At 39.8% G+C, this 13,780-nt stretch overlaps 1 protein-coding gene across 2 annotated transcripts in view; it reads right to left on the bottom strand.

Annotated features, from left to right (window-relative positions):
• RASGEF1A (RasGEF domain family member 1A) overlaps window positions 1–13,780 on the bottom strand; it is a 144,855-nt gene that overhangs the window by 44,933 nt on the left and 86,142 nt on the right. Inside the window, exon 2 of one of the 2 annotated variants that reach the window (XM_058028920.1) lies at window positions 5,169–5,283. The exons of the other annotated variant lie outside the window; for it this stretch is intronic. Coding sequence (XP_057884903.1) covers window positions 5,169–5,210 — 42 coding nt within the window. The 5' untranslated portion in view covers window positions 5,211–5,283. The remainder of the gene's footprint in view (window positions 1–5,168; window positions 5,284–13,780) is intronic. 2 annotated transcript variants of the gene reach the window in all.

Below are 13,780 nucleotides of genomic sequence, written 5' to 3'. Positions count from 1 at the left end.
AAAAGTGTAAAAATGAGTGACATTTACTGAACCTATTGCTAGGCTCCTTGTGGCTCAGCTGTGCCTACTGATGGTATTTGTAAAGCAGCCCACATGTGAAAGAGGAAAAACTGACCTAGCATTGAGAAAAGGTTAAAAAAAAAATAAATCTCCAACTTTTATTCTGTCTCAATCTAAAAATATATTTGGCAGTTGAGACTAGTCCTTTTTTCCTTTGAAACTATCAAATCTGTCACATACAAGCCTATACCAACACAGAGCATGTATTGTATTAGAAGCATTTAATGCCAGTAAGTAAAGCCTGTTGAAAACATCAGAGCAGGTGTAGGGGTCTTTAGCTATTAACTGCTACAATTACTTGGGTGCCATATGGCTCAGCTGTGCTGTTCTCTGAGCTGCATCTTCAGCTGTCCTGCATGAGTGAAACATCTGAACTAAACATGGCATGGGACACAATTGATACAAGGTTTGCTGCACAGACAGCAAGCCAACCTATTCTTCATTTACTCTTTAAAATTTTGATAGGGAAAATTAGCCAGGCAGCACTTTGACCATGTTGTTATTTACTCCAGTGAAAGAAATGAAAATATTTGGTGGGTTATTTTTATGCTATTAAGCTCCTGAAGGCTGACTACTGTGAAGGAGATGATGTAATACGTAGTTGTCAAGTTTGGGATTAATGTATTAGGATGCATAGTTAGTAAAAATCAGCACTTGTCACATCTGGGGGAGTCCCATGGGCTATTACCATCTCAAACATCTCTATTGTTCCAGTCATTTTCAATTTTGTTTCCCACTCTGCAGAATTTCCCAGGAGATGTGGTGGGTCAGTAGCAGGCCAAAGATGGGCTGCAGACCTAATCTAATCAATATTGTGACAAAGGTAATGCAAGAAACGATGTCACCTTGGAATCCCAGCAGGTTTTATCAGCTCTGCCCCTGATGGGATGTGACAGCCAGGCTGATCTCTGCGTCTCCTTAGGACAGGACAGGAGATGTGCAAGGGCTGCTGCAAGGGTGGCTCTGTGACAAAGGGCAGCCCAAGTCCATGACAATTGCACCTAAAGGTTGAAACTAGAGATCCTTACAAATTAAAGCATTAAATGGCTGTTTTAATCACCTTCACTTTCAAGCGAACCATTCAGGCATTTCTTATATTTTCTGTTCCTCTAATGTGTTATCTGGGTTAAAAACCAGTAACTTGTTCTGTTTCAATGGGAATGCTCTGAAGCTGGTATCACAAATTAGAAAGCAGTAGCCAATGTCTCTATATGTAGTCCAAGCAAAGCACTTTCACTCCAGTTCTTTGTAATGTTTTTTACTTTTATTTTAACTGCTCCTTTTTGCAGTCACATACAATAGCATCATATTTCCCCCAGTATGTGACTTTTGCATGAGGCTAAAGTCAGTGATTACTTTTTTCCTGGGATTTCCTCCCTTAGCACTTCCTTACACCCTATGTATAGTGCTACCTTGGTAGACTTCACTGATGATTCTGGGGCACAATCTCAAATTTTAGTGTCCTTCTAGTTTTGGAACAGCAGCTGTGCTAAAAATTGTTTTTATGATAACTTAATTTTCTGTGATCAGGGTTGTACATATTACCAAAACTGACAAGTTTCCACCCTTAATTCTTATGATTCCTCTTTCTCTGCCCAGCTAGGTTCAACTACTCCCCTCATCTCCTGCCTTTATAGGTTCTCTGTTCTTAAGTGTTGGCCCCATACTGTGATGCTCTTTCTAAAAAGTTATTTTTGAGGCATTTACTTGCTTTGTCTCTTTACCTTTCCCCCTCAAGATGAATGGCAATTACTGTCAAAATGTTCTCATGCATAGAAATCCTGTGACATGTAGATCTCTTGCATATCTGGAAAGCTGCAGAGATATTACCAAAGTAGCTATCAGTGTTGGACAAAAGTTCTTGAATATTATTTTGTCTCATTGGGAAATTAACCTTTAAAGCTTCCTGTGAAAAGTTACCAAATTCTTCTCTATACATATGATTTTTTTAAATATGAAAACATATGTTTTATCCTTTAATGTAAAACAAAGTTGTTTCTCAATCTCATTTTCAATTATTAAAGTTTTCTATATGAGGATTTCCCTAAATTGCCTTGATATGTAAGTAGTGGAGCAAAGCTGCCTTATGCTTTTTACTAATCCTGCAATTACATTCTGTAGAGCCTTTTTACTTTCCTTAATATGAAACTAAACCCTCCTCTCACCTACTCCTTTACATAACCAATGCTCTAAGAATTATGGACATGACAGCTAAATCCAGCTTTTAAATCCCAGGCACAGAAGCTGTGTGCTGTTGCTGCTCAGTGTTTCCTTCTAATAAGCTGTACGCAGTGCAATATCTTATTAGTTAATTTGAAAATCGTTTCTCAAGGGATTTCAAGTCTTATGTGCATCAGGTCCCTACCAATCCACTTAAAGCTTAAATGCACCAGAGAAACTTAGCCCAGAATTGGATCTTATTTGTGTCAGCAGAAACCTTTACTTGCCTGTAAAGTACTATGAGAGTATTTTTGATGTAGCAGAAGTTAAAATGAAAGCATCCCTTTGCAATTTTTTGAAAATAAAACCTATTATTTTTATCTTGGAGAAAATATTTTTTATTCTGTTGCCTAAGGTAACAGAAGGACCAGTTGGCAATGCAAACATCCTGTTAGTCTTGAAATTTCAGCATTGCTGCTTAACTTGCAAAAGGAGGGAGTGAGAGACATCTTTGGGAAAAAGTACCTGTCTTTGCTGCAAATGTGAAACTTGATTACTGATGTTCTGGAAAGCATCACTTGAGTTTGGGATGGTTTGACTCCAAAAGATAAATTCAAACATCCTTGCAAGTAAACTTTGATTCTGTATGTATTATGCAGTGTCCTGCATCACTTTAAACTTCCCTAGGCAATACTAAAACCATCTCACCTGGGTAATATTCATTTAAATCTATGTTTCTGCCTCTTCTCTTACTCCCCTCCAGAAAAGAAAAAACTTCACGTAGCACAGTAACATGAAACATTAACCTCTTTTTCCATGTCTCAACACCTCCACTGCATAAAGCGACCACCACGTAATCTTCCTCCTGGGTGTTATCAATTGGTTACAAGTGATCTAATCACGACCTAATGCCCAGAATGGCAGTGAATTTATAGCCAGCATCACAATTTTAAACTTGCAGCATGACATTCAATCAGCGTCCCGCACGGCAGTGCTGCGCTGGGCGGCTGAGCTCTGCCATACCCGCGCAGCCTTCCTGTCACTGCAGCTGTGCCGGGCTGCAGGAAACAATTCCAGCAGGGTGCGGAGTGAGCAGGGGAGCCCTGAGGCTGTGCACACCCACCTGGCCCTGCAGGACCATGCTCTGTGCACACCCACCTGGCCCTGCAGGACCATGCTCTGTGCACACTCACCTGGCTCTGCAGGACCATGTTCTGTGCACACCCACCTGGCTCTGCAGGACCACGCTCTGTGCACACCCACCTGGCTCTGCAGGACCATGCTCTGTGCACACCCACCTGGCTCTGCAGGACCATGCTCTGTGCACTGTTCGCTGCCAGCCGAGCCGGTCCCCGCTCGGTGCTCGGTGCCGCAGCCGGGATGCGCCGCTCGGGCTCGGTGTGCGGGCACTGCGGGCTCCCGGCACCGTTATAGCCGCAGAAAGCGAAAGCGCACGGCAGGGGCTGCCCCGAGGAAATTCTGAGCCTCAGCCTCCGTTACGTGGTGTCATGTGCCGGGCACCGAGCGGGGACTTCCATCCCGTCACTGAGCCCGGCGAGAGCGGCGCTGCTCCGCCGCTCCCGCTGCCTTTGGGGTCATGGGGATTGGCAGGGTAGCTCAGAGCAGTGTGCTGGTGTTGGGAAGGAAAAGAAGCGGGTTCTGGGCGTTCCTAACTGGCTGGTTTCTATATCATTGCTGCTAAAATTACTTAAAAAATCCTGTTGTGGTGTAGTATGACTTAATTTGTTGTTTTCCGGGGGTTTCTGTTGATTCGGGGTTTTTAGCAGTTTTGGTTTGGTTTTCTTTTGAGCATAAAATGCCTACAGAGCTCCCTAGAAACTGTTTACAATGTATTCTATTTCATTTTGTATTTACATCTCCATCTAATGCAAATCTGACAGCTGGGAACTAACACTCTGGAACTAAACTTGTTGACTTTTTTTTTTTAATATAAATTTTTGTTTGACCATTCTTTGTACTTGATTTTTGCATAGTATTGTCCAATGCGTACTAGAAATTCTTCAGAAGCTCACTTAAATCATACAGCAAGAATTGTAGATGTGTTCTGTTTGGAGACCTGAATCAGTAATAATAAGAAATGAGAGATTCTCTCCATTCCATATATGCCTGCAGTGTAAAATCTTCCAAGCAGAGGCAAATCAGCAAATAGTGAAAGCAATATCCTGTGTAGGTAATTTAGTTTGTAGTTACTGAAGACTTCTTGTTAGTGGTGAGATGAGTTTGGTTTTGGGTAAAGGTATAGAAATTTTAATAAGGATGTAGAAATAAGTAGAACAGTTGATAAAGAATGAGGAAGAAAGCAGAGGTGATGGCAAAAGACAATGACATAACTTAATGGAAATGGAACTGACATTTATTTACAGGAAATGTGATGTAACAGTTTAGAATGGGAAGGTGAGAAGATAGGGATGTGATTATAAGCTAGTAGGATACTTTTGGAAGAGGTTAGTAAAATACACTTAATTTAGGCTTGCAGAGGATGAGGGTTCTGCAATGGGCACTAGATGGATGAGAATGGTTTGACTTTACCAAGTCAGGTGTGTGTTTAGATGAGATCTGAGAAGTGGATGACTGTGGGGCACAGAATGAGTCCCATAATCAAGATTTGCCTGAAGCCACAGAAAGGAAGGATGGGAGGACAGGGGAGCATGTTTTGGCAGCAAATATCAACAATATGGAATTTTACAGTGAGCTGTTATTGCAGTGTGCTTGCCTGCATTTCCTAGTGCACAGTTTGGCTTAGCATAGTTCCAGGAGGCATTCTTCTGCTCTCTGATGTCTGAACGAAATTTTATTCAAGTCTAAGACTGCCCAATGTGATTTCTGAACAATACAAATCTCTAACTATAAATTATCCTACACCGGTTCTTTCAAATTAAAAAAAAAATCTTTTATGTAAGACTCATATAAAGTAAAATAATACTTACTTTGCATTTCTTTACAGCAGCTTTGCACAGTGGTTCTGCCATCCAGCCTTTCCCAGTGGGTGGAATTCCAGCTATTTCACTCTATGATTTTTGTCATGTGTCTTGCCTCCTTCCCCTTAAAATGAGGGGTGCAATGGATTACTATTAGAACACACCGCTAATTTGCACTGAAAATGCATTTTAGCATCAGAATAAAATTTGACACACATATTTTCAGAGATGGGAGTATCATAAGAAAGAAATAGGACAAATTATGGCATACAAAGAAAGGGAAAAGGCAGAATTTTAAATACTAGGTGCCAAGAGAAAGGCAATGGGAAGAGTTTGAAGGGTTAAGCCAGCCCAACTAAAATTCTCCATCAATTTTTTAATAACGACAGTATTTTTTAAAATAGTCATTAAGAAGTTATTAAAAAAATACTAATATTTATGTTGCTGAATTGACTAGTCATTAAACTGTCTCACAAAAAACCTGGAATTGAGAATTTATTCCTTAGTGCAGTTATGATCATAGAAGAAGAAAATGAGATTTTTTTTCCTTCTTGAAAATACTATCACAGCATAAAGAAAAATGACAGCACAGTCATACCTCATCAGGATGATGGATAAATCCCTAACTATATATGTTTGAATGTGCCATAAAAATAAAGAATATGGAGAAACTGGCAGCTATTCTGTTGACACCTAAGGTAGAATGGATTGAAGAGAATCCAGGTTTGAGCTGTTCAAAGACACACTGTAGTTATTGTAAACAGAGATTATACACCACAGAAAAACTTGAAAACCATCTTGTAGATTTTAAGCAGGACCTGCATTTTTTTTTCTTTTTTTCTTTTTCTTTCTATAGGAAATTCACTGTTGCTGCATTACTAAGCTTAACTTTATGTTGTGATATAATACTGCTGATCTGGGAGCAGTTTGTCATTTCAAGGCTTTTGTTTTCTTTTTTTTCTGAATGTGAAATGAAACCGGAACTGTGAGCATCCTGTCTGGCACCAGCCATGTGGGGCTGCTACAGGTGGAGCTCTTTGACTTCAGCCATGGCACTAGCCCGAGCTGTTCTCTGAGCAGATATTTCTTTAGCACTGAGACCTCTACCTTTCACAAATCTGAATTACTTGCTGGAGTTAAATATAGAGGGAACCTGACAGACAAGCAGAATAAGCACATAAAACTCACTTTCTTTGAAAATTAGACTAAAAAATGATGCTTATTTGCCCAAAAATGTAGTATGTGGTTGAATGTATAAATACTAATACACCAAGTAGGGTAGGTGTCAGTTATGAGCATGATTATGGCTTTATGACCATAAGGAATTAAGGGCTAATCATCATATACTTGTACCCTCAAGCCTGAATTATCCAGAGTGTTTCAGTGTTATCAATGAATTTTTTTTCAGTTAGTACTTGATCAAACTCTCAGCTTAAACCATCTTTTTAATAGCTTATAGGATCCCTGTATTCTTAATTGAACTTAGTGTTAATTTTAATTAAAAATAAAAGTTTGCAAAGCAAAATCTTGTTTTGCTTTGAAATATCTATTAGATTTTTATTATCAAAAGAGAAGGAAGGATAGGAAGTAAGCAAGAAATATCAAAAATGAATTTTTGAGTTGGAGGTGTATTTTTCTGTTACTTTCATGAGATGCAAGATTTTTACGTGTTGATAATATCATTGAAGAAATGCTGCTCCCCTTCCTACTGAAACTGAAGTGAAAATGTTGGGGTTTTTCTGGTTTTGTGTTTGTTTGTGGTTCTTTTGAAACCCTACACGTGTTCCAGATTCAGGAGAGCTTCTCCAACAGTTTTGAGGGTGAACATGGCTTCTCTATAAATGTTAGGAAACCTTCTGGCAGGCCTTCCAGGCTCTGCTGCAGATGCCATCAGAACCCAAAGCAGCAGGAGCAGAGAGTTGTCATTAATTTTGGCTTTTAGTAAACCTGGTTACCAGGGGGCCACTATGTTTATGTAGCTTCTACGTCAAGACTGGCTTTTTTCCATTTAAGTAGCGAGCGTTCTTTAAATGTGCTTTAAATGCTAAAAGCATTCTAAGATAAAGTTTTTCTTGCCTTCCAGCACTGGCAGGATGTGCTTGCAGTCGCGTTAGACACAGGTTTGGATGCAGTCAGTGCTTACACTCTCTCCTTGCTCAGCTCCTTGCTGTATCACAGCTGACTCTGGGGGGAGGTGGATGTGCCCATGCAGGGTTAAAGCAGGCTGTGGCTTCAGAGCCCTGCACAGACAGGCATCTTCCCCTTTTTTGTAAAGAGGGCAGCTTCCTGCCAGCACTGACGCACAGAGTGGAAACCCCCTGCCCTCGCCGAGTGCTGCGCAGGGGAACCTGCAGCAAGGGTGGAAACATGATGCTGTGTCTAATTTTGGCCAAGTGGGAAACTCCCGAAAGCGGGAGTAAAAAAGTTCTCAGGGGGTCTTTTCATCGTTCACCCAGGTACTTGTACACAATGATGTGGAGGGGAAGAGAAAAAAGCTACTAAAATCCCGTAGAAACCACAGAATTTGAGGACATTTTTGCAGAACTTGGTATTAGAGGATATAACACTCAGGTCTCTTCTGCATATACCTTGTTGAGATATTATGATAATACTAATGATGCCCCAAATTTATTTTTTCACTATTTGAGAGCTGTTTATTGGTGAGCTCAAGTGTTTTTTTTTTTTCCTAATGTAAAAACCCTCCTATGCTGCAGGCTTTGAATTAGAAGCACTACACTTCCCTAAAAAGCTGTAAGAGTGCTGTTGAACAAAAGATGGATTAGATTGTAATTCATAATTCTAATTCTGTGAACAGTTCTTGTGAACACTTTTGCAGGCTTCTTTCGCCATTGGAAGAAGTCACTGACTTTGAAAGGAGTCACTTGTTTTGCCTCAGTTTTTGGTGTGTAAAGGTTGTCTCCAAATGTTTACCAACAAAGTCAATTTCTGAATGTTCCTACTGCAGTCTAGTTTTGCTGTGTGTTATCTCAAAGCTTTGGCAAGACTGCTGCAACACATGAATATGTGGATTTATTTTTTTTTTTGTGTCTGAATAGTGGCTGTATTTTGACTTGCACTTCATTATAATGCTAAAAGTTATCTTGGTGTCTCCTCTTGCTTGGCATTGGTTTGTTGCTATCATTTGTCAGTGCCATTGGTTCTGACCTACAACAGGGAAATCTTACAGGATTTTAATTACTTTTTTACCTAAAGAGAGCAGGTGCTTGTCATGAGAAAGTAAGTACCAAGTGGCATGGTCTGATACAAGATGGGCAGTAATCTGCCCTTGGAAAGGTGGTTATTAATACTATTACTCTAGAAGGGGATTTGCAAGGGTTATGAGAATTGAGCATTATTTCATGCTGAAAATTTATTTTTAATATACACTTTAAATGGTTAAAACAAAAGCTAAATAGAATAGCTGTGGGTTTTGAATACGTGGAAATTTTTAATTTTTTTTTTTGTTTAAAATCATTTAGCAAGTAGTGAAAATTTTGAGGAAATAGTTCTTGGGTGAATAAAACTGACTTCCCTTTCAGTTTTATTTTAAGTAGGAAAGAGGAAGCACTCTAGAAAAAAACCCAGAATATAATTTCATGCTGTCTGATTTGTGGCTTTCTGAAGATTATCTTTGATTGCTCAATGCAACTTGTTTAAGAGAGTGCTGATGAGAAAGAGAAACTGCTTGAAATAATCGTTCTTATTTGAAAAAAAAAAGCTTTTCTTTTTTTTTTTCCTGACAATGACATTAGATTGGAAGCCAGATTTGATTATGTTTGTCAGTTGAACTTCGGAAGCATGACAAATGTGGAAATGTGTCAGGAAAACATGTAGATTATGACTGATACAATCCTATTTTTTTTCCTTTGCAATGGAGATAAATTTCCCTTAGGCTCTCCCTGGTACTATGCCCCTAGGTTAATGTCAAGCAGAGGAGGTGAACATTGGGAATTGCTCCCAGGTGTGTGAGAGGACACCTTCCCTGGCTGTGCTGCTCTGAGTCCTGCAGGTCCATGCTGTCACTCACTGAGTTATGGAAGTGGTGCAGGGCATCAGCCCTGGGCTTCACACCACAGAGTGGGACTGGGGTTGTGGAGCTAACTGCAGCATTTGGACCCTTTAACAATGGACAAAACATACTGGGCAAAACTCACTTCTGTGGTTAATTTATTACACCTAAAGATTGATGGTGCTTTGGAAATCAACCCTGGGATGTTGTGTTTTAACTTCAGGCTTTATCTCTAGCTGGTTTCATGCAAAAAGCTGCTCTTAGACTTCAAACACTTGTTCCTCCTTGTGGCACCCATGCAATTGTGTACTCTCTGTTTTAAAAGCATGGAGAGCCACAGAGAGAAGTAAAATGTTTTCTTCCACAGTGGTTTCCCTGTGACCTCTTTTCTTTTGTTGTTAAGCAGGCACTGTGGATGAAGTGATTTCCACTGCTTTTTCTGCAATTTATTGTTCTTGTCATACTGATCTAGATGATATTAAGTGTCTCTATTACATTATACTTTTTAATGCTTCTTAGCAGTACAAGAAAAATAAAGACGCAGATTTAATGCTTCTCAGAAGTACTACATATAAAATAAAGATGCAGACCTTAGACCACATGATCCTGTCTCTGCTAGGACTCATCAGGCAAGAGCCAAGTATGGCCATTTGTGGAAACCTTGCAGGGTGGCAGTAAAGGCTTTGGTCACCTGATTTTTGCCCATGTGGGCAGGGCTGCAAAGACTAAAATCCCCTGTTCTTCACGTGTAACAGATCATGGCACAATGTTGGTCCTTTACTAAGAAATGCCATGTTTTGCTACCCATAATAGTTATGGGACAGTATTGCATGTATGAACTCTTGACAGTTTGGCTATATTTCATTATCTGATTAAAATATAAATCTGATTAAAATATATTCATCTTGGGAGTGTCTGAAGACACAGTCTGGGACCATGTCGGTTTGCTGGTTCTGCTGCAGATTCCTTTGTGGGATGTATTTTACCTCCCTTGTTCCTGGTTAGATACATGTATGTACTGGCTTTGGTTCTTATTTTTCTGAAGCGTGGAAGTGGAAGATGGGAAATTTATTTGTCTATTGCTTAATCATCTCCATCCATGACCAATCACTTCCAACCATGAGGACTTTTATTTCAGTATTAGAAACTGGAAATTGGCAACTATTTGGCAGGGCTAGTCGATGTCTTACTGTTTCATTATGTAGAACTCTTGGTGATGCTGAATAACAAGCTCAAATTACTTGCAGTAAGTCTGCTCCTCTTTTTGTCATTGTTTTTTGTTGAAAAGTGTTTCAATTTGCAAGTCAGAAGGAGAACTTCTGACTGTACAACTGCTGTACACTTTTCAGGAAGCAGGCTATTTACTGGGGTTTCCCTTGGTTAAGCAGATTACTTGGCATGGGCTCAATGTTTGCAAGTTTTAAGCTGTTTTCCTTGGCCTATCTCCATTCCTGGGCCCTTTATCTACTTTTAATAATCATTTTTAACACAAATACGTGTGGTCACATCACAAAGGAACATTAATTTCTTCTAAGAAAAATTGTCATTTGGTGAATGACTTGGTATTAGCATTAATGATCAACCATTATTTGTCTCCTAATAAAAACTGAAAAGTTGGATATCAAGGAGAAGAGTTGGTAATTTTATCATGTTTTAGGGGCTATGTTTTTGCTTCATTCATATTCAGGTGATTCTCTATAACTTCACTGTTCAGTGAAAGTTCAGTGTGTGAGTTGGTGCTTTCAGCTGCTCTCTGTGGCCGCAGCCTTTTCTTTTCTGGTGTCCCAGAATAGAATGAGGATCCTCCCAAGAGCGTGATGCCTCGGGCTGCCACCTCATGTGACCAAAGCAGAAGCTGTGGAAAAAGCCACTGTCCTTAATTCTGAGAGGAAATACCCAGGAACTAAAGAAAAAAATCCAGGTTGGAAAGCACCAGAAATTTCCCACTTCAATTTCCAGCATTTTTGTTGTTTACAGATAACTCAAAACTCTTTGATCTCCAAATGGTTTATACAGTCACTATATGAAAATTGTTATAAAAGGCGCTTGAAAGTGATAGTGTGGAAGAATGTGAACAGGTTTGAGAAGCAGGCCTTATTCCAAGAAAAAAGACAATATCAAAGAGAGTGCCAGAATATTTCTGGGAAGAAGAGGTGCTGGTCTTGCAGCCAGGATGTGTTTCATTGGTTTGAAGTGAAAAGGAAGTGAAGAAAAGCTTGAATTTTGCACACATTATGAAGCCATAAAAAGCAGGACATACATTAAGATTTGGAAATCCCCTGGTAATAAAATGTTGCTGTTATGGTAATGTAGGCTACAAAATAAGAGTGGGCTCTTGAGGATCTGGGCTGAGGGCCAGCAGGCAGTGACCTCTGCTTCTAGCCTGAATCACAGTGTTGGTGTCTCAGTGACACGTTGTTTTCCTGGTAGATACAAAGGGCTACTCTAGGGAACATTGAATTGAAAGAATATATAAAGGTTGCTGTGACAAATGAGACTGGGGAAAAAAACGTGCCACAACTTGGTTTCCATTCTGCACACTCTAAAGAAAGCCTCAGCTCAGGCAGTGGATTCTTACCTTGTGGCTGTGTGCCATGCACAGGAGAGAGCACCATTCTCATAAATCAGCATGAGGTGGCATAAGAAAAAGCAAGGTGTGTAGAATCAAAATACTGAAGGGCTGATTTTTTTGGGACATCCTTCCTTTATTGAGAATTTGTTTGAGTATATTGTATGTGTGTATGCTTTGGCATTTCTTTGTAATGTAATTTAGGTAGAAGAATTCCCTACCTCTTACAGTTTGTTCCTGGAAGAAGTTTTCTTTGCTGTCTCCTTCTTTGGGTTGTTTTAGTCTCCTACACTGCATTGTGGTGCTTTTGTCTATTTATTTATTTCAGACCATAAGTATATGAGGCTGTGCTCTATCATTTTGGTAGCAAAACATCACACAAAGCAAAAAACTAGAGAGAGTTGGAAATTCTGTGTTCCACCATCTTACCCCCCAGATCAGGTCGGCTAAAAGAGTGGGATAAGTACTAGTACTAGTGGAAGCTAATGCTGTGCTGATCATAGCCTGCAGCTTGTGAGAGCTGTCTCACATGCTGTGGCCTCATTGATAATGTGTTGCTCATTCAAGGTTTTGAAAAGTTACCAATTCCTACCCATTCTTTTGTTTTAATCAATGCCTTGCTTTCAAATTAGTTTCATGAAAGGTTTTTTTTCCTATCTTGTCTACAGTGTAATGGATGCTGTCACAAACCACTATAAACATCGCAGGGATTTTATTGACAAATTGAATGAAATAATTTAGAAAAGTTATCTAAAGAAAAAACAAGTAACTCTGCATCTCTCTACCCTCCTTTTCTCATAACCAGTGGGACAGGATAGATTGACTTGGTGCTGAGATTTCCTCACAACAGAAATGCTTCATTCCAGTTTACAGTTTGAAAAACTGCCAGTGTATATTTCTGTTTCTTAGAAAAGCTCATTAGCCCTGCACTCTTGCTTTGACAAGAAAAACACGACCACGAAAGATGCCTTTGGTAATTCCAGAAATGAGACAGTCATCATCACAGAGACACAGGAAAAAAATAAAAGAAAATCACTATTAAGTGCTGAAAATTAAGACCAGTGCTTCTAAGTTCCTCCTCTGTTTTAGCAATTACTTTATGCATCTGTCACCAGCACCTACTTGTAGTTCTTTGCATTTAGCTTTTCCCACTATGCAAGGTGATATCTTCTTGGGGTTTTTTGGATGCTTGGTGGGATTGTTTTTTAATTTGATTTTGGGGTGGATTTTTTGGCCTTTTTCTTTCCTTTTTGGACACTTTTTCCCTGTTTCTGGTAACATGGGAGGTGCAATTCAAGCATCATGAGTATGTGGGTACCCAGGGATGGTTTTCCCAAGAGCAGCAACACAAGGAAAAGTCTCTCCAGGCCATGGTTGGGTGCCGGTGTGCTCTCTGCAGCCCTGTGTGCTGCCTCCATGCAGACATGCCCTCCCTGCTCTTCCATCCTTCTGTCATGTAGTTGATCTCAAGGGAATCAGCCTCAGTCTGACAGACAGGGTGAAGTTCAGAGGTGACCAGGCACCCTGGCAGGTGTCACTGAGCTTGTTTAGCAGAGCGTAATATCCACTCTGTCACACACTCATCTGGGCTTCAGGAGAGCTTAAGTGTGACATGAGTGAATACATACTGGACTGATCAGCACTAAAGGTGAGAAAAATCATTTCTCTCCCATTAGATTATTTTAGGCATTTATTTTTATCAGTCCATGTGTTGGTTTATGGCAGAGCTCTGTGTGTTCTTTATAGAATTACAGAATATTTGGAGTTGGAATTGCTCACAATGCTTCAAAAAATCAGTTTCAGTCTTTAGCTGAAATTAAAGCTAATCAGCTGATTTTGATGGTTGCAATGATCTGTCCACCAAAAACACATTGTCCAACTGATTTATTAATGCATGAGCTGGTGTACAAAGTGTATAATGCAGTTCCGGCTGCTGCTGTAGTTCCTGGAGTGTATCAGGCCTAAGCATATCTAAATGATAAATTTCAACATGAAACTGCAGAGTCATCATTAGCCACATTTTATTATTTAACTTTGAGGTCC

Source organism: Melospiza georgiana, chromosome 8 (assembly GCF_028018845.1).
Source record: "Melospiza georgiana isolate bMelGeo1 chromosome 8, bMelGeo1.pri, whole genome shotgun sequence".
NCBI classification, from domain to species: domain Eukaryota; kingdom Metazoa; phylum Chordata; class Aves; order Passeriformes; family Passerellidae; genus Melospiza; species Melospiza georgiana.
The sequence above is the reverse complement of the archived record's forward strand: the minus strand, read 5'-3'. Positions and strand labels throughout refer to the sequence as shown.